This window comes from Alexandromys fortis, unplaced genomic scaffold (genome assembly GCF_014885135.2).
Source record: "Alexandromys fortis isolate MF-2015 unplaced genomic scaffold, M_Fortis_MF-2015_v1.1 scaffold_27, whole genome shotgun sequence".
Lineage (NCBI taxonomy): Eukaryota > Metazoa > Chordata > Mammalia > Rodentia > Cricetidae > Alexandromys > Alexandromys fortis.
The window spans coordinates 6,882,004-6,907,442 of NW_026067952.1; the positions used below are offsets into that span (position 1 = coordinate 6,882,004).

Sequence of the window (25,439 nt, forward strand, 5' to 3'; positions counted from 1 at the left end):
TGACTAAAAAATTCCATAATTACTAGCAAGAAGTTTCTTTTGAAATACTGGGGAATAGTGAGGTTACATTGTGGATACAGTAAAGCCCTATAAGCTAGATAGGCAAATTTTGTGGCATGCATATACCTCAAGTTTTAAAAATCTTATTCTGTTAGTCTTCTCTATTTCTAAACTTTCTGGATTAGTGCTGTTAAGTCTCACTAACTAGAACTGTAAAAACCCAAGCTGGCCTAGGTCAAGTTCTCTTACTACTGACTTTATTTTGAACCATCAAGTTGGGTAGGTCAATTATGTGTTGGAAAAGTATAGACACCACCAGGTGGAGTCACCCAGAAAAAATAAGCTACCATAGCATAAGATCTTACCTAGAGAAGCCATTTTCCTTCTCCTTCTTTATTTTTGCATCCCCAGCTGCTCTAATCTGCAAGGTAAAAAACACAACAATTGAGTACATGCTTTGGAAAATATTAAATATGAAAACAAATTTCTTATTCAAGAATACTACCATCAACTGGAAGTGGTGTTAAATTTTTATTAGCATATATTAATTATATATAAAACAGGTTTCATTATGACATTTATACAAGTATATGATCTATGCACGGCTCATCTCCCCAGTCCAGTTGTTTCCATTACCATGTCTTGTCTTCTTTCCTTTTGGATGTCTCACTAAGGTTGCTTACAGGAGTATAGGCACATTACCAGTAACCAGGCCACTGGAGAAAATGCCTCTTTCCTCTAATAACCTTTAATGGATGGTAAGTCTTGAAGGAATAATGAGGCATCATGAGTCCCTACCCATCTCTAAGGCAGAATGTTGATAGGAACAATATTGTACAAGTCTTGTCAGTGGTTGACTGACTGTTCAGGAAGGCCAAGGCCATGCCAGGCTATTTTAGAGTGTCTGGATCCTGGACTGTCTCTTCTTGTTAGCAAAACTAAGGTGAGTCAACTAAAGACCTTGATTTTTCCCAAATTTGGTTTTTGACAATGCTAGGTAAAATGGACCGAGAAAGGTCTTACTAAAATAGCAACTTTTTAATCTTAAAATAATAGTAATTTCACTTCCCCAATAAATATATTCGCTACTCAAAATCTGCTGCTGGCAGTGCAGAGAAAAGAACAAACACCAAAATCAAGAGAGAACAGACTAGTCTATCTCCTGCCCTCTTTGGTTTAAGCAGAGTATTATCTATTTCCCCCATCTCCTTCAATTTTATTTTTGCATGAGTCAGAAAAAAATAAATCTTTCAGAAATCTTGACATATAAACACAAATGGATGCCTCTCAGCTCCACCAGTCTCTTTGGAAAGGACAAAACAATCAACACATTGGCTATCTCAGGGAAAGATGGGGGGGACAACAAGTCAGGAGGGAACAAGGAGAGGTCTTGTTCCACATTCTATATTCCACCATGTCTGTGTTCTTTCATTTAAGAATCTTCAACCTTTATTTTGAGTCAGGGTATACATTTCAGGCTGGAAATCACCTTGAACTCACTTTGTAGCCCAACATGACTGAATTTCTACTCCTCCTGTCTCTACCTCCCAAATACTGGGATTATAGGCATGTACCAATACACCTGGTTTAGATGGTGCTGGAAATCAAACCAAAGTCTTCTTGCATGCTAATAAAACACTCTACCAATCAAGTACATACCCAACCCCAGAATCTTCAACTTTATCAAAAGGAGACCCAATAAAGCTTGAAGCCTTCTTCCAAACTCCTAATATTTCAGAAAGATGATGTTTCCAGAAACACTATATCCTCACTATAGTATAAAATAAAAGGTTTACTGTATTGTGAAGGACCCGGTTGGTAAATAATTTGGTTTTCATAGTTTGAACAGGTTGACTCTAAAATTTTTGGGGAGGAGTGGGAAGTTTAATGAGTACACTGCAAAGAAGCAGAAGGCCAGGCAGTAACTACAGTATTGCCCTACAGACTGCTTTACTCCCCATGTCAAAGGCATACACAACAAAGATACTTTCATTAACAGCTTCTAAAGTGATCAAAATAAAAGTAGAATTTAACTTCTCCTTTTCCCCCTAAAGGAAAGTTATATACCTTTTCCTCCTTTCGTTTTTCCTTGTCTCTGTCTTTATGTTTGTCTTTATGTTTTTCTGAGCTTCCATCCTTATGTTTGGTTTTCTCTTTCTCTTTATGTTTCTTTTCAGAATCTTTATGTTCACTGTTAAAAAAAATAAGACATAAAGGGTTAGCCTAGAGTTACGACCACAAGATCAACTTAAAGAACATAAACAATCAAAACTTGTGATGCTTAGATAGTCCTGACAAAAAGTTCAAAGACTTGCTGGAAACACCAGAAAGTACTAACCAGAAAACACCAAAAGAAATCATCTGGATTTTGTTTTGATCTCCCTTCAGCTCCTAGGTACAAGCTGTTGCTGGGACAGGAGCCCACAATGAACCAGAGGGACAAAGAAATGTACCCAGTGTGAAACTGCACTGCTGTATTAGGAACACAGGGAAAACTAGTTAGGAGAGAGAAAATATTCCATGGCATAAACTTACTTCATTCATGACTCTGTGAGGATGGCACAGGTCAAATGAGACCTGAGAGATGGTGCCCCTTTACCTGCTGACTCAGCAGTCAATCAAGTCCCTTAGAAATAAGGTTGCAAAAGTCCTGAACATAATCACTTGTTTTCTGTCTTCACAGAAGCTTCTTTAAAACTCACAGTTGCCACACATTACCTGGGAATTTGGGGGTTCCCTACTTTTGGGTTCTTACTCTAATTAATAAAAGGACTTAGAAACAGCTCAGAAAGAAGCTTAAGAGCACACAAGTAGAAAACCTTGGTACCTGCCAGAGGAAGGTAGAAGAGGAAGACAGAAAGTCATGCTGTTGAATTATGCCAGCATGTTCTGCAATAGAAGCCCACAAAGAGTCACATGGCAAACAAGCAGCTCCATGGCAGAAGGATTGCGAGGAATGTCTCAGCGAACAAGTGAAAAGCCCAGAGATGTCAGAGAAGGCATTCCAGACGTGGGGCCAGTTTATCAAAGAAAAACAGATTTAAAATTAAAAGAAGGGAAAAGTTAAGCTTTTCTAAATTAGGTACCTAATTTTCTAAATTAGGTAGATAAATTCCACAGCACTACATAATGGAAGCTCTGCAAGTGACTAAATCCAGGACATTCTTTAAATGTGACAGAATATACGGCAAGCCTAGTGTTATTTCTATAACTTCCTAACAACAAAAAAATACAATGAAAGTTCTATCTCTAACAGTCACATCTAACCTAAGAGAATTCAATCTAATTTCGTGACTATGCCAGACTCAAGACAAAATGTCATAAGTGAATAGCCCAATATACTCAAAGTTTTCCCACTAGCTTTAACTATGAAGAACTAAGTTACTTCCACATGAAGTTAAAAGCCCTGCTTGTCTCTTCCTCAAAATAAGAAAAGACCGATCTGAAATTAAGAACATTACTTCCAAGTCTTGCTTTGAAAGAGACATGTGTTCAAACCAGTAGCACTGTAAAAATAATATTCCTATTTTGGAAAGCAAAATCTTACATTAAAAGCCAAGAGCCATTAAAATGATGAAACATTGTCATATAGGTTCTATCTTCTAGAAATTTTCTCATAAAAATGCTACAGGCAAAGATGTTTATTTTAGTACTCATCATAGTAACCAAAAGGAAAAAAAAATGAGAAAAATGGGAAAATGGATACAATCTAAATAACTAAACCAGAGAGGAATTTGTGTTATATCAAATTATGATACTACTAAGAAATATTGTTGACTACTCAAGTATACAAGCAGAGTATTCCTGACAGATGCCAACAGGACTATGAAAAATGTCTTTGAATGTAAATTAGACAGAAACAGACTAGCAGCAAAAACCACATGCTAAAGAACAATATGGTCATTTTCTTCCATATATGTGGCTTAACAGTTAAGTCATTTGCTCATTGAAAAGAGCTGATGGATTCCATAGCTACGCAAAACAGAACTCAAATTCAATGACAAGAAATGGGAGTTTATTCCAGGTGCAGGAGTGCTAATAAAGCCCAACCAATAGGGACAGTCAAGCCTATGAGGTTCATCAGATCATTTGCCACTATTTTTACTCAGAGCAGAAAAAGCAGGCTTCACTGGCAATGATCTCAAGAGGCCAAGAAGTCTCCTCTGAAGCTGTTTGCTAAAAGGATAATACTTGTCTATAAAGAAGACAAAAACAAGACAAAAAGTAAAGGCATTAAATTAAACCAAGCCACAGAAGATGTGTCAGATTACCTACTGTTACAGACACCTCTATGCACTGTACTTGGTTTTTGATGTTCTGTGTGCGTGTGTGCGGACGCATGCACTTGCATGCACAAATAAATGCATGTCTTTTGAGATAAGGTCTCACTATGTAGCCCTGGCTAGCCTGAAACTCATTGTGTAGACTAAGCTGGCCTTAAACTTACAGAGATCTGCCAGTCTCTGCTGGAACTAAAGGAGTGCACCACACATGGCTGTACTTGTTTTTATAACCCTTATTGTACTAAATTTTTTAATAATTCTGAGAGGCACGTTTTATTTTCTTAGACAAGTTTATATACAGAGGAAGCGGTAGTTTAAAAACTAATGCAGGGGCTGGAGAGATGGCTCAGTGGTTAAGAGCATTGCCTGCTCTTGCAAAGGTCCTGAGTTCAATTCCCAGCAACCACATGGTGGCTCACAACCATCTGTAATGAGGTCTGGTGCCCTCTTCTGGCTTGCAGACATATACACAGACAGAATATTGTATACATAATAAATAAATACAAAAAAAAAGAAAAAAGAAAAGAAAAGAAAACAGATGGAGGCCTGGGCTGTAGCTCAGTGGCAGAAAAGAAAAAAGAAAAATAAAAACTAATGCAAATCCTGTTGAGAGAGAAGCGATACTAGGATTAGACTTGCTATTTCCATTTATAAGTTTAGAGCACCTGCTAGTACAATGTTATCATCTTTCTATTTTGTTTTCATGTTTATTGTGTATGGGTGTTTTGCCTGTATGTATGTCTGTACAACATGCACTCTTGGTATCTGAGGAAGACAGAGTAAGAGTTGGATCTCCTGGGGCTAGAGTTACAGAAGGCTGTGAGCTGATATGTGAGAGCTGGTAAGTGAAATGGGGTCTTCTGGAAGAACAGGAAGTACTCAACTCCAGACACATCTCTCCAGCCCCAGATATCACAATTATCACTTAAAGGAGACTGGTGTTGTATAGAAAATGTAAGATTTGATATATTAAGGTCATTAATATCTTGCCACCAAGTAGATATTTTCTAAAACAGAAATCTTCAATACTTGAAAGGATAAAACCTTTGTGATTGCTTCCTATGAAAATATAAATGGCTAATTAAGGAATGCTTCAGGCTCCATCTTCCTTTACATATTATACCACTCTTCCCAATTATTTTTTGCTTTTGCTTTTTTGTTTGCTTTTGTTTTTCAAGAAAAGGGTTTCTTTGCGTAACAGTCCTGGCTCCTGGTTGTCCTGTAACTTGCTTTGTGACCAGCCTGGCGTTAGACTCAGATATCTGCCTGCCTCTTCTTCACAAGTGCTAGATTTAAGGTGTACACCACCACCAGCAGCTCCCAATTCTTTTTTTTTTAAAGTTAATTAGAAAATTAATCTGCCTCAGTGAAAAATTAACTCCTGGATTCTGTACTTGTGTCTGTGAAAACGATTCTACCACACCAGCTGAATAAGCAAAGCCATGTTCAAAAAAGTAAACATAGGGGCTGGCAAGATGGCTCAGAGGATAAGAGCACTGGCTGCTCTTCCAGAGGTCCTGAGTTCTATTCCCAGCAACCACATGGTGGCTCACAACCATCTGTAATGATATCTGGTGCCCTCTTCTGGCCCACAGGGATACATGCAGGCAGAATATTGTGTATATCATAAATAAATAAATATTTAAAAAAAAAAGTAAACATAGTATGTCTAGCCCTAAACGGAACACACACACACACACACACACACACAAATACATACATATGGCATCCATGCCTCTAAAGGCTCAAGGTCGTTGCAGAAGAAAAGGCAGATGAGAGTATAGTAAGAAGTAGTGGAACACAATCAAATTCTCTAAGAATTAATAGTTAAAAAGAAAAATAATAAACAGAAAAGACTTAAGAACTTCTTTTCATAATGTTCATGCTTGTCTTATGCTTCGAATCAGTTGAATTCCTATGATGATGAAGATGATGGAAGAAAGCAGTGCATGCTATTTTTAAAATGAGATAACAGTGAGATCTGGTCTGTGACTTTTATAGTAGTTAAGCAAACAAAAGATTCACCAATATAAAGCATGTATATAGACAGAAGGAAGGTGAGAGAAGAAACAAGCAAGGAGATGGCCGTAAAAAGCCAGGAGGATTAGGTATTTCTCTTTTGCATTAGAAACTTATTTAATTTTGTTAGGAAAAATTAAAAGGGGATGGACCTTTGCAAAACCTGGAGTCTGATATTCCGAGAAGCTATATGTTGGCTATGGGAAGATTAAAATCTGCTCTTTATGAACAATGAAGTATTTAGCAAATAGAAGAATAGTAGCACACAATACACACACATCTTGCTATAACAAAAACCCTGAGAGACAAGCCTGGTGGTAGCGGTGCATACCTTTAAACCCAGCACTCGGGAAGCAGAGGCAGGCAGATTTCTGAGTTCAAGACTAGGCTGGTCTACAGAGTAAGTTTTAGGATAACCAGGACTGTTTCACAGAAAAACCACCAAAAAAAAAAAAAAAAAAAAAAAAAAAAAAAGAAACCAAACACACAAACACCCTGAGATAAGTACTGCTATCTCCACTTCACAGATCTGGAAATTAAAGCACAGAAAACTTAAGTAACTTGCCTAGAAACAATCATTTAATAAGAAAGAATGAGGACTTAATTAAATAAACTCAGGCAGTCTGGCTCCAGAGTTATGAACTTGACCATTCTATTACTTCCCAAACAAAGAAAGCAAATAAATAAGTAAATAAATGCTATTAGGTTTAATAGAAATCTACTCATCTTGTGAGAATAGCCACTGATGCTTGCCAACTATGCAAAGCAGCAAATCCTGAAGGTCACAGACAATTGAATCTAGGGTACTCCTACAAGAGAGTGAATAGGCTTCCAAGCTACTGAAGGAAAGAAATTAATGGCTTTTCAAGCAAAGCAAACAGTTAAAGCTTAAATAAAACAATTTCAGGTAACTTCAAAGTTGTCTCCAGGAAAACAGAGCAGCAGCTAGTTTTCAAAAGGCTCTAAGGCATGGTGGCTGCTTAATATCCACCATCACTGGACTACTAAGAAAAATCACAAGGACTCTGCTCTTTTGAATTACCACAGCTGCCTGTCTAGGATCTTGTAGATGTCTAAAACTACAGATAGTATCCAACTCTATATATAGAATGGAATGGGGATTGGTAGTCCTTATACAAGCATATCTATAATAAAATCTGATCTATAAATTAGGTATATTAGGGATTAATATCAACAATAACAATTTTCTGTAACTCTCAGCACATTATTTTCCCTCTTCTTTGAGAACTTTCCCTTTCCATTTACAGGAAACACTTTACTGCTTGCTTTGGTAAATCCTAATTGCTCCATCCCCATATTGAAAACATGAGGTAAAATGAAGGTAAATTGAATCCAAGTTTTAACTATGATGTGTTGATCGATGATCTTCATATAACCAGACAACTACTGACAAGCACAAGAAGGCTGGGCAGTGGTGGCACACAACTTTAATCCAAGCACTCAGGAGGCAGAAGCAGGCTGATGTCTGGGAGTTTGAGGACAACCTAGTCTACAAAGTGCATTCCAGGACAGGCTCCAAAGCTACACAGAGAAACCTTGTCTCGATAAAACCCCAAAACAAACAAATAGACAAACAAACAACACAATGAGAATACATATGTATCATGGATATACTGGATAGAGAGAAAAAGCAAGCCCCAGGGTTGTATTTTCTAAGAATACTCAGAAAGTCACACAATTTGAAACTTAGCAGAATGAATGGTTCATATCTCTGTAATCCCAACAAGAAGTTCTTCAGTTTGAAGCCAGCCTGGGTAACCATCTCAAAACAAACAAAATTTAGGAACTATTGTCATTAGAAATTTTCTATTATTATAGTTTGGACTTCTTTTCAGAAGAACATTATAGAAAGTCAGGGGAGGGAGTGGGAATTTGGATTGGTATTTTTTAAAGTAATAAAATAATAATAAAATTAAAAAAGAGAAAAAAAGAAAAATTTAGAAAGTCAAACTGTGACCAAGAGAGGATTAATTACTGTGTGTAATTATAGAAAAGTCAAAGTAAAATGGAATTTAGGAAAGCACTATCACAGAGCTACACTCCCTAATATTTTTCATGCTTTTCTCACCATCTGGAATGCCCCTTTAATATATTTGACAGTTATAAGCCCCCAAGCCCAGTTTGGCCTGAAACTTGGTGATCCTACTGTTATTACCTTCCAAGCCAAGTGCCACTGTGCTGAGCAAGAATACCTCTTTTTCAAGTCATCACCTTTCCTCCTTTTGCGATCTATTTATTTAAGTGGCTAGTTTTCAATTATTGTCTCTCTCCATGAGCTGGGCATGGTGTCACACACCTTTAATCCCAACACTTGGAGGCAGAGACAGTCAGCTCTGAGTTTGAGGTCAGCCTAGTCTACAGTGCTACACAGAAACCGTCTCAAAGAAAACCCAAAAAGGTTGCTTTCATCATGAAATCTTAAAAGCAATGATTATTATTTACTACAATAGGGGTAGAAGTAACTGAAAAATGTGACGTAGCAAAAGTGAAATACTAAATTAGATCCCACTACAAAAACTGGAAGCTGTATTTTATCCACATGATCTTCTATTAGGCTTTGTGGTAATCGACACTGTCACCATCATTATCTTAATTATTTAGTATATTAATTATTTAGCAGTTTATGATGAGCTATCATGTTCATAACAAATCCAAAAGTTTGCAAAGGCAGGTACTACTACTATCCATAGTCAACCAAATAGGAAAAAAGAGACAAATAAGTTGAATGCTTGGATTTGGACAAAACCTGTGAATGAAGGAAACCAGCCTTTTGTCTCATGGTGCTTTTCAATGTCACACCTAGTATTAAAGAAAATCTGACTACGAATGACTAACACTGATCAGATTATAAACCCAGTAACATCCTGGAAGCTAGAAAACCAGTCCTTTTCTTTCAATGTGTTTTTTAAAACTGAACTTAAAAATGTTACTTCTCTGTCCCTGGTTTGTTTTCTATTGACAAAACACTGATCCAAAGGAAACTGGGGGAAGAAATGGTTTATTTGGCTTACATGTCCCATATCAAAATTCAATGAAGGAAGTCAAGGCAAGAAGTCAAGCAAAGGCCATGGAGGAATGCTGCTTACAGGTTTACTCCACGTGGCTTGCTCAGCCTGCCTTCTTATACAACCCCTGGGATGGCACGGCCCACAGTAGGTCAGGCCAACACCAATTATTAATCAAAAACACACCCCGCTCCACAGGCTTGCCTGTTGGCAGATTTTATGAAGGCATTTTCTCAATTTTCCAACTGAGGTTTCCTCTTTCCAAATGACGGTAACTCATTACAAATTCACCAAAAGTAACCAGCACATAATTATTAGGAAATAAATGAGGGGGCGGGAAAGACGGCTCAACAGTTAAGAGCACTGACTGCTCTTCCAGAGGACTGGAGTTCAATTCCCAGCACCCACATGACAACTCATAACTATCTGAAAATGCAGTTTCATGGAGTCTGACACCTTCAGATCAATGCACATAAAATAAAGCTAAATAAATTTAAAAAAATTTTAAAAAGAAATAAATGAGGAATTGAAAGATGGTGACGTTGTTATCTTGAAGAGGACCTGGGTTCAGTTCCTAGCACCCACATTCACATGACTCCAATTATTTGTTGTCCTCTTCTGATCTTTGGGGACACCAGGTACAACATGTGTTATAAATACATACATGTAGGCAAAACACCCATATCATACATATAAATCTAATAAAATAAACTATATAAGTAATAATTTTATTTGACTGGTGTAAATGTTTGTGCAACATCACAGGCAAAAACAAAAGAAACAGGAGACAGATATGAGGTTTTCCTAAGGTCAGAATTTGATTTAACTAGTGCTTTTCATGATAAGTCTGAGGAAATTAGAATCCAAAATGACATGGACTCATCTTTAAAAATTAGGAAACCACCTGGCGGTGATGGAACATGCCTTTAAACCTAGCAACTGGGAGACAAAGGCTGGCAGACATCTGTGAGTTCGAGGCCAGCCTGGTCTACAGAGAAAGTTTCTGGGACCGTCAGGACTGTTACACAGAGAAACCCTATCTTGAGAAACAAAGAAACAAAACAAAAATTTAGGGAACCTACAACATGCTTAGGGGGACAGTGCTTATACTTGGGTAAGTTGGCTACACACTTTGTTTAGGCAGGAAGTTTATTTAATTTTTTTGTTTTGACTGTAAGGAATAATCTACTGGGAATGTTGAAGTCACAACCTTTCCTTATTGGATAATGTTATGACTTTTGTACACATGACCTCAAGCTCCTGTCCACAGGGAAAAAAAATTATCATCAATATTTGCTGCCATGTTTTGTACTTAGAATGACATCAAATAACCAAAGTGGGATCCTGTCAGGTTTGTGTCCACAGCACCAAAACAAAGAAAGGTGGCTCTTCTATTTATAGTACTATTATTGCAGAAATGTTAATTCCTGAACTTGGGTCCCAAGAGCAATCTGATGACAAATAATCAATGCTACCCTACTATCTAGACGAGGGACACAGAAATACATTTCAAATTCATGCTCCCTAACAATAACAGCATTGAGGATAACAGTCACTAAAGAAACTGACTACTAGAAACCACAGCAGTCACTTAAACAGGAACATAATACACTGAACAGTAGTAGAGTATAACCTTTACTCACTTGCTTTACTGCAAAAACTATGTCTGCGGAATGGTCAAAACACAAGCTTCCTTATAAGACATCTGGCTAACTGTCCTCCTAAATTTAACCACATATGAATTAGAAACTAGTCACAGAAACTCAGATCAAGTTCTTTCAAAGTTTTCTGGCAAAAAGGCTACTGGTTTATTATTTCCATGAAAATAAAATTTTTTCCATGAAAAAAATTTTAAAAAGTGTATACCAAATTGCCTAAATTTAGGCTGGGCATGAAGGCATTGGCTATAAATATTAATTCCCTTCAAAATTCTATCAGTTTATGTGTGTCCCTATTTTGAGACTCTGATAATATTATAGCAGCATGTATAGTTGTTATATCCTTTGTATCATCATGAAATGAAGGTCTTTGGCAATATTCTTTGCTCTCAAATCTACTTTGGTACATCTTACTATTAGCTGGAGAAGGCAAGATACACAAGAACCAAAACTCATTTCAATTGCTGAGATTAATTTTGAATAAATAAAATAGTTGACCAAGTTTTAAGTGTAGTAGGAAAACAAGGAGAGGTACATGATTTGGGAAGAAATGTCTTTCACTAGGGAAAATTAAACTGGTTATTTTAATGATTCATAATTAAACTACAAAATAGAAATTTTCTCTTGTCTTGACAAACTAGTGAAGTAGTTTTAAAATATAATGTTGAAAATACAAATATAGTTTTAAAATCTAGGAAACAATGATACCAAATCATTTTTTTTTACCAAGGCAAGTTCTGCATATTTGATTAAGCAGCATGTTACAATAGATCTATACTTTAGCTATTATGAAATGTATATTAAAGAAAACTCAATGTGCTTGCTTTTTACAACTGGTCTAAACAAGAACATCTCAAATGAGGTCTGAATTATCAAAGTATTCTCTTTAACAACTCCAGCAAATAGCCACGCTACTGGCCTATACCAGCTGATACCTATCCATGGGAGTCAAGGACGCCAGCTCCCAATTGAGTGATAAGCCCTGTTGGTCAAACCTTACCTGTTGCTATGTTTAGACTTTTCCCGGTCCTTTTCCTTATCCTTCTTGTGCTCTTTATGCCGGTGTTCTCGATCTTTGTGTTTATCTTTGTGTTTGTGAGAATCTGCAAGCATAAGAGAAAAGTCAGTTATAAGTAATCATGTTATCTTTTGTCTGCCTACCTTAACAAAGGGATGTAGATACAGAAGTCAACGGCAACACACTACTGATAGGAAGATTTCACAAAGACATCCCATCATCCTGCCTCAAATCCATGAACTTATGAATGATAAGCAAGCACTCTACCACTAAGCTGACTCCATAGTTTCATTTACTGCTGAGTGACATTCATTATATAACCTCATATATATATATATGTACATACATACATATACATATATATACACACCAGTACACACCAGTACACACACACACACACACACACACACACACACTGTAATTTATGATTCACATGCTGGTGGTGGACATTTGCTTCTAAATGAAGTAAAACTGCCAGGTCAATTGAAGAGTACTTTTAAGTGCTAAATTACACATTCCTAAGTGGTTGTGCTAACATATATGTCCATAAACAATCATTGAGCTTTAAGATGCTATAAATCATCAGCAACATCTAGAATTATCAGTCTTGGCTTTTCTATTTGTTTCTCTATAAGACAAAGTTTTGCCACAGAGCTCTGGTTGACCTGAATTCTGTAAGTAATCAGAGTGGTCTCACCCACCCCTGCCTCCTAAGTGCATCACAATGCCTGGCTAATATAATCATTGTCTTAAAGTTTTCCTATTCTAAAAGGTACACTGTGGTGGTTTGAATGAGAATGACCCCCATAGACTCATCTATTTGAATGCTTAGTAATCAGGAAGTGGAGCTATTTAAAATGTTAGGAGGTGTGGCCTTGTTGGAGTAGGTGTGTTTCAGGAGTGGAATTTGAGATTTCAAAAACCCACATCTCTCTCTTGACCTGTGGATCAGAATGTAGCTCTAAGCTACTTCTCCAGGGCCAAGCCTGCCAGCCTGCTGCCATGCTTCTTGACATTACGATGATAAACTAAACCTCTGAAACTGTAAGTAAACCCACAATTACATGCTTTATTTTATAAGAATTGCCTTGGTCATGGTGTCTCTTCACAGCAACAGAATAGTGACTAAGATATATATACTACCTCACTGTTTTTTTTAAGGTTTTTTTTATTTTATACATGAGTGTTTTGCCTGCATGTATGTAAATGCAGTGTGTGTGTGTGTTTGCTAGATCCCCATAGAGGCCATAAGAGCACTGGATCCTCTGGAGCTAGAGTCCTGGGATCCAAACTTAGGTCCTCTTTAGTAAGAACAAATGTTCTTACCTGGAGTCCCCTCACTGTGGTTTGAATCCCTGTTTTTCTAATGATTAAGTAATGTTAAATGTGCTTATTGACTATTCACATACTTTGGTCAAGTATCTATTTCAATTTAACCCACTGATGTATTTGTATATGTTTCTGTGTGAATCTGTATGCATCTTACTATTGAGTTGTACAAATTATATATTTCTGGGTTGCAATTTTTGGCCATGTGTATTATGATACTACAAATATACCCTCCTTCTTACATCAGACACTCAAGTGTTGGGGATTATAAAAGTAAACTATCATAATGAGCCTTTCCTCAAAAAAGATTTATTCTAATTTATGTGCATGGGTATTTTGCTTGTATGTATGTCTGTGTGCCATTTACATGTAATAACTGTCTGTGGAGATCAGAAAAGGGCATCAGATTGTCTAGAACTGAAGTTACAGATGGTTGTGAGCTTCCATGTGGGTTCTGGGATTCAAACCCAGGTCCTCTGAAAGAGCCGTCAGTGCTCTTAACTGCTAAGTTATCTTTGTAGCCCCCATAACAAGTCTTAAGGAAAAAGGTGTCTAAATTTAATCAATTTTTCTCTTGGTATGAGAAAAAAAAATTACCAAAATATCAACTGTTCACCCTACCCCTAGTTTTATTACAAAGGTGCCACTCAGTCACCCATGTACCTTCCTCTGTTTCTTGTTTAACTCAAGCTGTGGCATCTACAGTAGATTAAACTCCTTGCTCTACAATTTAGTTACAAATTACACAACTGTGAGCTAATTAACACCTGATTCTAAATTTCTAAAGTAGAAGTGAGTCCTGACAACCCATGCTTCAGGATTGACAGATGAAAATGTAGAGAGCCCTTCAAGCATTGCTTGAGTACTGCCATTTGTTTCACCTCTAACCTTCCTACTCTATTCTCCAAAAATCTGATTGTATTTGAAGCTAAACCTAGAGGAAACTAGATCTATTTCATTTCTAGTCTTTACACAATTAATTCAAGTTGTTAAGATCTTACATGTCTACTGTCAGTGATCTCGGCAGCCAAGGCTACAATAACATTTTGTTTCAGCAGATTAGTATGGTTTAAAAAATTGTGAGTCCAATTATTTCAGGCTGCAGCCTACACCCAACATGGACAGGCTAGTTAAAAAAAAAAAAAAAAAAAAAAAAAAAAAANAAAAAAAAAAAAAAAAAAAAAAAAAAAAAAAAAAAAAAAAAAAAAAAAAAAAAAAACCCTGACCAGGACACAGGAAAGAATATAATTATAATCTGCTTTTACTAAAAGTTAACATAACAGATACACTCTTAGATCGCTATCATTTATAGTGTATTTTACTTGGTATAGGTAAAATGCTAGTAGTTTAGAATTTCAAATGAAGTCATATGCTAACAGTAATTGAAGGATGCTGATCCATGAAATAGTGTAAATTTAAGCCAACTTATTTTGTCAAACATAAAACGGCACAAACCACTTCATAGTTTCAGGGGCACTGAGATAAAATAACTCATTCTATTCAGAGGATCTTAAATTTTCTTTTTTATTTAGCACTAAGGAGGACAAGTAAAATGAAGACCCGCCTCAATTTCTAAGTCATTCTCTTAGCACATTATCTAGGATCAAGCAATGTAAACATATGGATGAGAAATTCATTCAGACTTCTAACACACTAAATTTGTACTGCAAAGCTACAAAAGCCCAACCACTCCTTATTCCAAACAAAATATAAACCTTTATCTCTTGGGTTGTATCTACATTTTATTTAGAGTCATGACAGCAACCAGTTACATGTGACTAATTTAAATTCAATAAAATGGAAGGTAGGCTAGGGGTTGGGGGCAAGCACTACCTTGCATCTCAAACACTGTAGCTATTACTAGGCATCTGCTGTACCAGCTACCAGCTGCCATGAGCAGGCCTGGTAGGCTACAACAGCCAAGTTCTGAGCATGCCAATGGAAGCCAGGTGTCCAGGCACAGATGGAGTTCTTATAGCAGGCCAGCCTCCCATGCTCTGACATGACACCCTATTCAGGATAAATATCTGTATTACAATAGAAAACAGCAGGTACAGCTGCTGCAGTTCAGCTCTGCCAAAGATGCCTTTGTGTACCCAGGGAGCACAACTGTGGAGCCTGGCAGTGTCATGACCCTGAGGACTGATTCTATTGGATGACCATGATGTTCCAAGGAGCCCTCATCAAAGTACAGTGCCACCTACTAGGATGGACAGTGACATGCAGAAGCATTTATTAGGTGACACAGATGTCCCACTTGACGATTAGGACTAGATACTCACTATGTGATGGATGGTGAGAGGGCTCAAGAAAATTGCTCACATAATGACAAGGGACTAAAGACACCTGTGGTAGTGGACAGACTGATGCATGGTGAGAAGCAAGAAATACCCTTAGGAAAACCACCCCTCAAATCACTATGACAAACTGGTCCCTAAGGACAGGTCTTCCATCTCAGTTGATCAGCTAAAGACACCTCAAGAATACCTACCATATGGTTCTAAGGGACATAGTCCACACTGTACCAGATTTTTAATTTTGGGCCACCAGCTCACAAAAAATGACACGGAGACTTATATGAAAGTTCAGCCTGTAGCTTAGGCTTGTCCCACTAGCTCTTATAACTCAAGTTAACCCATTTGTATTAATGTATGCTTGTCTCGTGGCTTTTTACCTCTCTTCCACCTTGCACCTCCCATTTCTCCTCTGGGTCCTCTGGCACCTGTCTCACACTGCCGTTCATCTCCTCCACCTCACCCCACCCCCGCCCACCTGCCCAGAGGTCTAACTCCCACCTAACCTCTTTCTGCTAGCTACTGGCCATTCAGCTCTTTATTAAGACAATCATAAGGTACTATGGCAAAGACATATCTTTACAGAGTACAAAAAAATTATTCCACAACACCATACCCTCAGGGGGGCAAACTTGGGGATGTACTTTCTTCCTTATTAAAAGCCCAATATGAACCGTCCGGAGAGATGGCTCAGCGGTTAAGAGCACCATTCGCGGCCCGATTGTGCTGAGATCCTGAGGACTGGAGTTCGATTCCCACTGAACTCACAATGGCTCGCAGCCATCCGTCCTAAGCTCCTGCGCCCTCTTGTGGCATATGGGAAAAAAGCCCAATAAGATAAACAGCCACCATATTGACAGTAGAGAATAGGATTTTGCTATCTAGAAACTTGGGATCAAAACATTCTACTGTGTGGACCTCTGCATAGTGGCAATTGAGAATTCTTTTTTTTAAGTATTTATTTCTTTATTATGTATACAATATTCTGTCTGTGTGTATGTCTGCAGGCCAGAAGAGGGCACCAGACCCCATTACAGATGGTTGTGAGCCACCACGTGGTTGCTGGGAAATGAACTCAGAACCTCTGGAAGAGCAGGCAATGCTCTTAACCTCTGAGCCATCTCTCCAGCCCCGCAATTGAGAATTCTTTGTCCTGACTCCCTACCTAGCATCCTGATCCAACTGTTGAAGTATTTTCCTGTGTGGTATGCTCTACACAAATGGGTTATCACAAAATAGACTAGTTCTGCACAATGGCCCTGGAAAGTCAATGCCTAAGTCTACAGATGATATTCAACTGAAGTATAAGTCTACTTCTGGAGCAAAGCAAATGCAATTCCATTTTTACTAACTCATCCTCTTCTTTTAAAAACAACACTTAAAGTTAAAATGCTTTACTCTTGCCTCCATATAAGTCTCTGTAGTATGACTCATTTTCACCAGGACATCCCTAAATTGCAAATGCTTCTCCTTTCCTAGGAGGTAGATTCACCTAATCTGAACATGTACCTACTCAGGCCAACTCAATCTAGGGTAAGCCTGTTCCTGCAGGCTTGTCCTCCGCTTCCATTAACTGAGCTCTTAATGCCTGGATAATAGAGTACCTTCCAGTCTGTCTATACTACACACAAGGGTCCCAATAGTCAGGGTCTTCAAACAGCCCCAAACCCAGTTTGTCTGGCCATAAAGGTATCAAGATGTTAATATGTTTCTTCATTTATTCCATTGATGATCCCACCAAGAGGCCTTTCTTTGAGGTATTATGAATGACTGCTGAAACATTAGTTTCACTAGTGAAACACTAGTGAGCTATAACTAAAAAAATTTTAAAAAAATAAATCAGAGAGCCCCTTCCTCATTATTACAATCTTTTTTTGTTTGTTTGTTTTTTGTTTTTCGAGACAGGGTTTCTCTGTGGCTTTGGAGCCTGTCCTGGCTGGAACTAGCTCTGTAGACCAGGCTGGCCTCGAACTCACAGAGATCCGCCTGCCTCTGCCTCATGCTGGGATAAAGGCGTGCGCCACCATCGCCGGAGTCATTATTACAATCTTAAGGAAGCACAAATACTGCACAAGTAATGAGTCATAGCCATAGAACTTTGCATGTGCAGGGAGTGGGGATGGGATTTTGTGTGAGGGAAACATAGCCTTAAGTAGCTAGCTAAGTTACTACAAATCTAGTTTTAAAATTTGCACAAAAATCAGGATTATAGAAATTAACAAGATTATGATGATCGGTCAATTTATCTTATTCTTGTCGACAATTTGATATGGGGAATATATTAGTAACAGGATAGTTGTCCACTTCTTGAGGTTTGTTTGTTTTATTTTTATTTTTGTTGGGGACAGGTTTAGCTATGTGGCTCAGGTTGGCTCAAAGTTGCAATACCTCGGGGCTGGAGAGATGGCTCAGAGGTTAAGAGCATTGCCTGCTCTTCCAAAGGTCCTGAGTTCAATTCCCAGCAACCACATGGTGGCTCACAACCATCTGTAATGAGCTATGGTGCCCTCTTCTGGCCTGCAGGCATACACACAGACAGAATATTGTATACATAATAAATAAATATTTTAAAAAAAAGTTGCAATACCTCTGATTCTGCCTCCCAAATGCAGGGGCTGTAGACATAAATATTATTTTATGAAACTTTGAACTTATGTGAGGACTTTGGAGTAATTTGTGAAATGCTGAAGGCTATCTAGCTAAGAAGTGTTGATCTAAGACTATCTGAAGTCCAGAGTCTCTCTCTGACTAATGAACATGTGGACTATAAACATCTTTCATTCTTTCTAAAAGTATGAGGCTTGCCGGGCGACGGTGGCGCACGCCTTTAATCCCAGCACTCGGGAGGCAGAGCCAGGTGGATCTCTGTGAGTTCGAGACCAGCCTGGTCTACAAGAGCTAGTTCCAGGACAGGCTCCAAAGCCACAGAGAAACCCTGTCTCGAAAAACCAAAATATAGATAGATAGATAGATAGATAGATAGATAGATAGATAGATAGATAGATAGATAGATAAATAAAATAAAAGTATGAGGCTCAACAGTTCTACTCCACTGGCTCTGAAACTTCAGTATGCATCAGATCACCTAGAATTCTGCTTAAAAACGGACTGGAGTGATGTGTGTCTAGGCAAGGCCCAAGAAATTCTATTTCCAACAAGTTCTTAGACAATGCTAAGGCAGTTGATCAGTCAGGAAACCATACTCCAAGAACTATCACTGTTCTAATCATATTCTTTCACTCAAATCGACACTATTACTAACTCAAGACCCCAACTAATTTAATGACGTCTATAGACTGGATCCTCAGTATTCTGTTTACTTACAGCCCTCCACTTAACCATTATAGAGCTGGAGAGATGGCTCATCAGTAAGAACATTTGCTGCTATCCCAGAGGATCAAAGTTTGGTTCCCAGCATCCACCTTTCGTATTATCAGCTCTAGAGGATTCCACACTCTCCTGCTTCAGAGGGCATGTTTATAAACATGGCATAGATAGACAGACACAAACGACAGATATAAACATAAGTAAAAATGATATTTTTAAATCAAACAAACTCTAGTTCTCTGAGCTCTAGTCAGTCATTCCATCTAAAAAGATGACTTCAAGATTAAATGGCTTATTAAATATGTAAAGAGAAGGACCAAGATTCTGGTAAGACACAGTAAAGGCAGTTAATTATCTCTAATTGGTAAATCCTCAATGAAAGATGGAATTTATCTTTATAAATAAACTTGGGATTCATAAAGCCCAGGTTTGCCTTAAACTATTATATAGCCAAGGATAGCCTTGAACTCCTGATTTTTCTTCCTTCATCTTCATGTATTGGTATTATAAGCATGCATCATCACAAATGATACTGCTAAATGTTCTGATCTTTAAAAAAAAATCATTTAGACTACAGGCAACTAATAACTACTGAGAGAGGGTCTCTCTCAAAAATGACCCCCCCATTGGTTATCTATCACAAAGTGGTCAATTCCGATATCATATATACACAAGTAACATACACACACATGCATGCAAGCACACACCCTTGTGTAAGCCTTGTAGCTTGACTAACAGAGTATCTTAATCTAAAGAAGCAAAATACATTTCCTAGACAATTAAAATAGTGAGGTTTAACAGGAACCTTCATTTCTCTTTATGGGCCACCAGCACCATGTGGGCTTCTTAAAGACATACTAACATATTTTCAGTGTGGAATATAGAGCATCAACTTCTAGAAGCAGGACTAGGACCATGTCATGTCATATATGTCTGCAAAGCACTACCACCTTACAAGACTTAAGATAAAATATTAATGCTATACTTCACAGGTGAAGACTAGACTTGGCACTGGAATAAAGCTCTATTCCTATTAAGCTGTTCAGCAAATGCTCAAGAACTCAAGTTTGAATTCCCTGAAACTCCCTGCATCTACTCAGCAGTGGGTAAAAACCTATTTACCTTATGCATTAGAAAGACTGATGCAAAAAAAAAAAAAAAAGCAGCATAAGATTTAAATACAATTCTACTGTGCATTTTCTTATACATTGAGGTCAATATAATCATACAACATTAAGAATCATCTTTCTAGTTTTTCACATATATTTTAAGAACCACTTTTCCATGACAAACCTTTCAAAGGCTTTAAGGATTTCTTAAAATTAGACCCATTCTATAATTGCCAGTTACTATAACCTACTTTCAATTTAATTATTAATTTTGCAGTCTGAGCCTGTTGGGATGTTCTTCCTGATAAATGGTGTAAGGTCTCTAAGATCTATTAGGTTTAATCTAATGAACACTAGTGAAGCACTCCTAAATGATTTTTATTTCCTCTGAATAGAGTTTTAAAAATAACAAATTCAAAACAATTCAATATTAAGTATTAACTAGACTTATGAGCCACTGTGGAAATTTCTTGACTGTGTAATTTTTTCACTATCTACAAATACCTATCTTCTCATACAACTATTAACACGTACTTTTGCTCCCAAATTCATTAACATAAGCTTTAGTTTAGGGGTTGTTTTGTTTTTGTGGTACTGGAGACTGAACCTAGAGGCTTGCAAATACTAGGCAAGTGTTATGCTGAGCTGTATGTTTTAGATAGATAGATAGATAGATAGATAGATAGATAGATAGAAAGAAAGAAAGAAAGAAAGACAGACAGACAGACAGACAGACAGACAGACAGACCGTAGAAACGAACTCTGAAATGAGAGTGTAAAACCAGTCAATAGCGTCAGGGTGGGTGAATGGTTTATGGCATGTAACACAGGTGTACACTATGAGGGAGAGGGTCTCTGTTTCTCTCCAGAGTACAATGAGCAGCTAAAGGGAGTGAATGAGCTGACACAGAAAAGCAAAGTCTCTACACTGGTCCTTGAGGCCTCCTTTATTTCCCTAGGCTTAACTAGTCACAGAGAAATGAAATCCAAGAGAGGTAAGAAACAGCCACCGCCACCATATGGTATTATTCTGAGCCATCAAGCTTAAGTTTGTATCTGAGGAATGTGGCTATGTCTGAGCACAGCTGTATACTGACTAAAGACCACAGCAGCTGGAGGTAGAGTTTGCATCTAGAGCTGCCCTCATCCTTATTGGTGAAACTGGCTTAAAAGACCTTGATGTGGTTGTCAGTGAGACTGGTCTGGAAGTGGTATATGTGCTTGGGCACCCCCACAGTGCAATTTTAGAGAAAAATGTATCTTTGTCTCCAGGCTGAACATTCTAGGATCAACAAGCTTGTGCTCTTCTTTTGACAACATACCAAAGGCTTTGTACCACCAAGCAGGCACCTTTTGCTCTCAGCGTATCACCAAGACTGTCAAAAGGACAGCAGTGCTGGTAAGCTTGATTCATGGTGCCAAACGTTCTATTCTGGACTTTGGTCCTTGGTGGCTACAGCCTTGTTTGGAAGCACCACTGTCTCCTTTCATTTTTATTTAAAGACAAGGTTTCACTAAATTGCCCAGGTTGCTATGGAACTCACTTGATGATCCTCTTGCCTCAACCTTCTAATAAGGTAAAGTACAGGCCTGAGTTTGCTTACTTACGATACTCTTATTCCCCAAATCACTATTTCACAGGAAGCTGAATTAGCCCTTTTAAGCAAGATATGGAAAAAAAGATTAAATCTCAGGTGTTTTCAGTCTTTGAGTTAAAAAATGTTTTGTGTGTTTTGGGAGAGAAATTGTGGTTTTTAAAAAATATGCTGATAAGGCTTGTTGACTTTCATGGTTTAAAAAAACCCAAAACATACAAATGGTCTTTCATTTATTGAATGTATTCAAAATATGGGCATCTTTAATTGAAAACCCACGGTTCTAGTAAAAAGCTAGAAAATTAGTCACATCAATGGATGGGTCTTCATTTTTCAGCCTGTCTTCTCAATTACTCTAAGAAATTAATTAGGCTTTAAACTTATTCTTAAAAAAGCAGAACAGGGGGCTGGAGAGACGGATCAGAGGTAAAAAGCACAGACTGCTCTTACAGAGGAAAGAGTTTGAGTTCTGGCACCCACATCAGGTGGCTCACCAACAGCTCAAGGGGAACCCAATGCTTCTGACTTCCATGGACATCCGCACTTGTGCGTGCGTGCGCGCACACACACAGATATATACATGATCATAAAACAAAAAATATTCTTAAAAGGAATAAAAGCAGGAACACAGCATATACTTGGGTCCCATTTAGTTCAAACATAGATATAGAGACCCTTTTATTTTACGATGACTCCTTTTACAATGGGAGGTGGGTACAGAACAGGAAGCTCAATTAAGACAAGGAAAGGATGTAACCAACTCTAGTTATAAGCTACAAATATAGTGTATAAATGACAGGAAGATTTAAAACATTAGCAGGAAATACCAGTGAGGAATATACCAATAACAGCACTACTACAAATCTAACATTGACAAAGATCTCCTGGGGCATGGTAGCACATGCCTTTAATCTCAGCACTCATGAGGAAGAGGCAGCCTGGTCTACATAGTGAGTTCTGGGTAAGTCAGGGTTACATAGTGAGACCCTATCTCAAACAAAAACAAAAAAAGAAAATAAAGATCCATTTTAGAATACATACAATCTCACTGAAGTTTAAATATTACAGAGAGATAAACCTTCACATTCTTATATAATCTGTAATAGTTTAAGAAACAGAAAATGGTTAGCTGAGAAAACCAGGGGCACGAAGAAGTAAAAACTGAAGTTGCTTTTTTACCAAAATTTTGAGATGCTAAGTAACACACATTTTGATACAGGCAGTCTAAGTCAATGGTACTATAATCTGTATGTACTCCAGAAGTATTACTTGAAAACATGTACTTACAATATTTCTTAAACATACGCAATACCTACTTGTCATTTAATCAAACTATGAAACATTTCCTCTAACACTGCCAAAATACTTTATATATGGGTCATATATATCTGCCTTTAAAAAAAAAAATTCTGAGACAGGGTTTCTGTGTAGTACTAGATGTCCATGAACTCCATCTGTAGACCAGGCTGGTCTTAAACTCACAGGGATCACCTGCCTCTGCCTCCCAAGTGCTGGGACTAAAGTGCCACCACTGCCTGGCACATGAGTTTCTGCTTTAAACATTTTCTTTCCTAATCAAGTCTTGGCCAGTGTACTGCCCTCCACCCTTCTTCACTCCCTTCTAAAGTGCCCAGGCCCACATTATCAACATTGCACACTACCAGCACCTAGATAGCCATGAGGAAGAATGGAGTTTGAAAAAAACGATGGCTTCAGTTTTAGGGTCTCTATTTCAGTTACTGGCCTGAAGCCACAGAAATAGAAAGGTGCTTCTCAAACTTCCAATTTACAAAGAAACAAAATAGAGACAGACACCCCTCCATTTACTATGAAATCTTCCCTTAAACACAACACTCCATTGACTAAATCTGGACCTTCTACCCTAAATTCAACACCTTAAGGTGATTTCTCAAATGTTTGCCCAAATGCCTTTATTTATTTCTTGTTTTAACAGAATCTGTGAGATCTGATAAGCTCCAAGATAGTAGCATTTCAAAATTTCAAAAAGGTCCATTAAGGAGTCTGGCTGCAGTGTAAAAAGAAATACCTCACTGGAGTCTAATACTTAAATGTGTCCAAACTGAGTCTAAAGGTTTCCAGACTTCATTTGGAAAGACCACCAGTTTTCAGCTTTAAAATATGATAAGCATTTCAGAGCCACACCATGAGTCTTCTCATTGCCTACCTCAACTCATACCCAACAGACAGCAAGCAGACCTTATCAAAATTAAGCCAATTAATCCTACCCAGAATCAACACATGCTGCCAAATCATAGTATGATGGAGTTGAGTCATCAGTCTACTTTGATGCAGGAAGAGGAGGAAGCTCCCAAACTCCAGTAACTTTAAGTCTTTGAAAACAGATAAGGATTACCAGCACCTTAAGCTGATGTTATCAACGTTACAGCAAGGCATCCTATGCAGTACTGTAATAATGACTCAGCCTCACTACGGTTAGTGCTACTGACAAAGGGAATAGCTTTCATTCAGGTGAAAGGGAAGTTAGTACAGGCTGTGTTCCTAAAATTCCTAGCACATTGTTAATATCTTATATACAAATACACTACACAAATAATATTTTCACAGCAGTTGAATATGGTTAAGAATGTTCTAAATTTCACACAAAAGGCTGTAATTTTTAAACACTGTAAAGAATGAGCTCCCCAGCAGGGGAAAAGTACTGTATATGTTACAGAATTTAGTAAGCAAAATAAGGAATATGTGGTTTTACTTTGTGAACTTGCAGCTAATCTGTATGATAGATAGATAGCTCAAGATCACTTAAAATCATATTTAAGTAAATATTCTCTTACTATAAGGAACAATTAAGAAGTCAGGGTATTAAAGACTCCTTTTTAAAATTGTCTTTCATACTTACATGCTCAATCACTAGTTAACAGTGTATTCCTTGGTAGAGCAAGCAGTTACTGAAACTACATGTAGACAATACCCACAAAGGTAATCACTACAGCATCAGAACCTTACGGTGGGAGATACACAAACTGCTTGTCATCAAGGTTTTGGTAAGGAATAAATGGGTTGCCACAGATTACCACCTCCCTTTACTCATCAAAACAGGAAACGTCATTTCTTCAAACCTACTGTATGGAGGCTAGGTTCATGGCTTTAGAGTGTAATCAGTTTCCTATCTATCAAATGAAGATTAAAAATACCTAATTCATAAGGTTCTTACAAAGAATAAGTTAGATGAACCAAGAAAAGATTTGAGGTGCAAGTCTGACAGTTAAGTGCTCAATAAATATTAAACATCATTGCTGGAAAATGTGAATCTATTCTAACAGTTAACAGAGGCAGTTTAATTTACTCTCTATAAAAATGCAAAGATAACATACCAAGTCCATAATTATGCACATATTCAGTAAGCTCCTTTCTAATATTTAGATGAGAACTATGGAAGTTAAACTTGAGGGGAAAGGCTCAAGTTTATTGCATCACTAAATACATCACCTACCAGACCCAATTAAAAAGCAAATACTTTTATTATTAAATTCTTACCTTCCTTCAGAGAGCTTAAATCCACTTCTGAAATCCACACCTACCGCATTCTTTGCCCCCTTTCCAAAGAAGCATATCTATATAAGATGGCTTTCTAAATTACAGAGGTCTCATCTCCCTCTTTTAAAAGCCTGATAGGATGGACAAACACACCCAAGAAACAAACCAACCCCCGGCAATTCTCAGCACCTAGCCTTGTACAACACCCTTGCCCAGTCACCTCTGAGAAATTTCCCCACCCCCAGATAAAATTAAGTCCTTTATG

The 25,439-nt window shown here is 37.7% G+C and overlaps 1 protein-coding gene across 1 annotated transcript in view; it reads right to left on the bottom strand.

The window, feature by feature from the left end:
• Window positions 1–25,439, bottom strand: part of Top1 (DNA topoisomerase I) — an 89,541-nt gene that overhangs the window by 61,832 nt on the left and 2,270 nt on the right. Inside the window, exons 3-5 of the mRNA XM_050151076.1 lie at window positions 11,987–12,089; window positions 2,068–2,191; window positions 366–421 (exon numbers count right to left, since the gene is read on the bottom strand). Coding sequence (XP_050007033.1) covers window positions 366–421; window positions 2,068–2,191; window positions 11,987–12,089 — 283 coding nt within the window. The remainder of the gene's footprint in view (window positions 1–365; window positions 422–2,067; window positions 2,192–11,986; window positions 12,090–25,439) is intronic.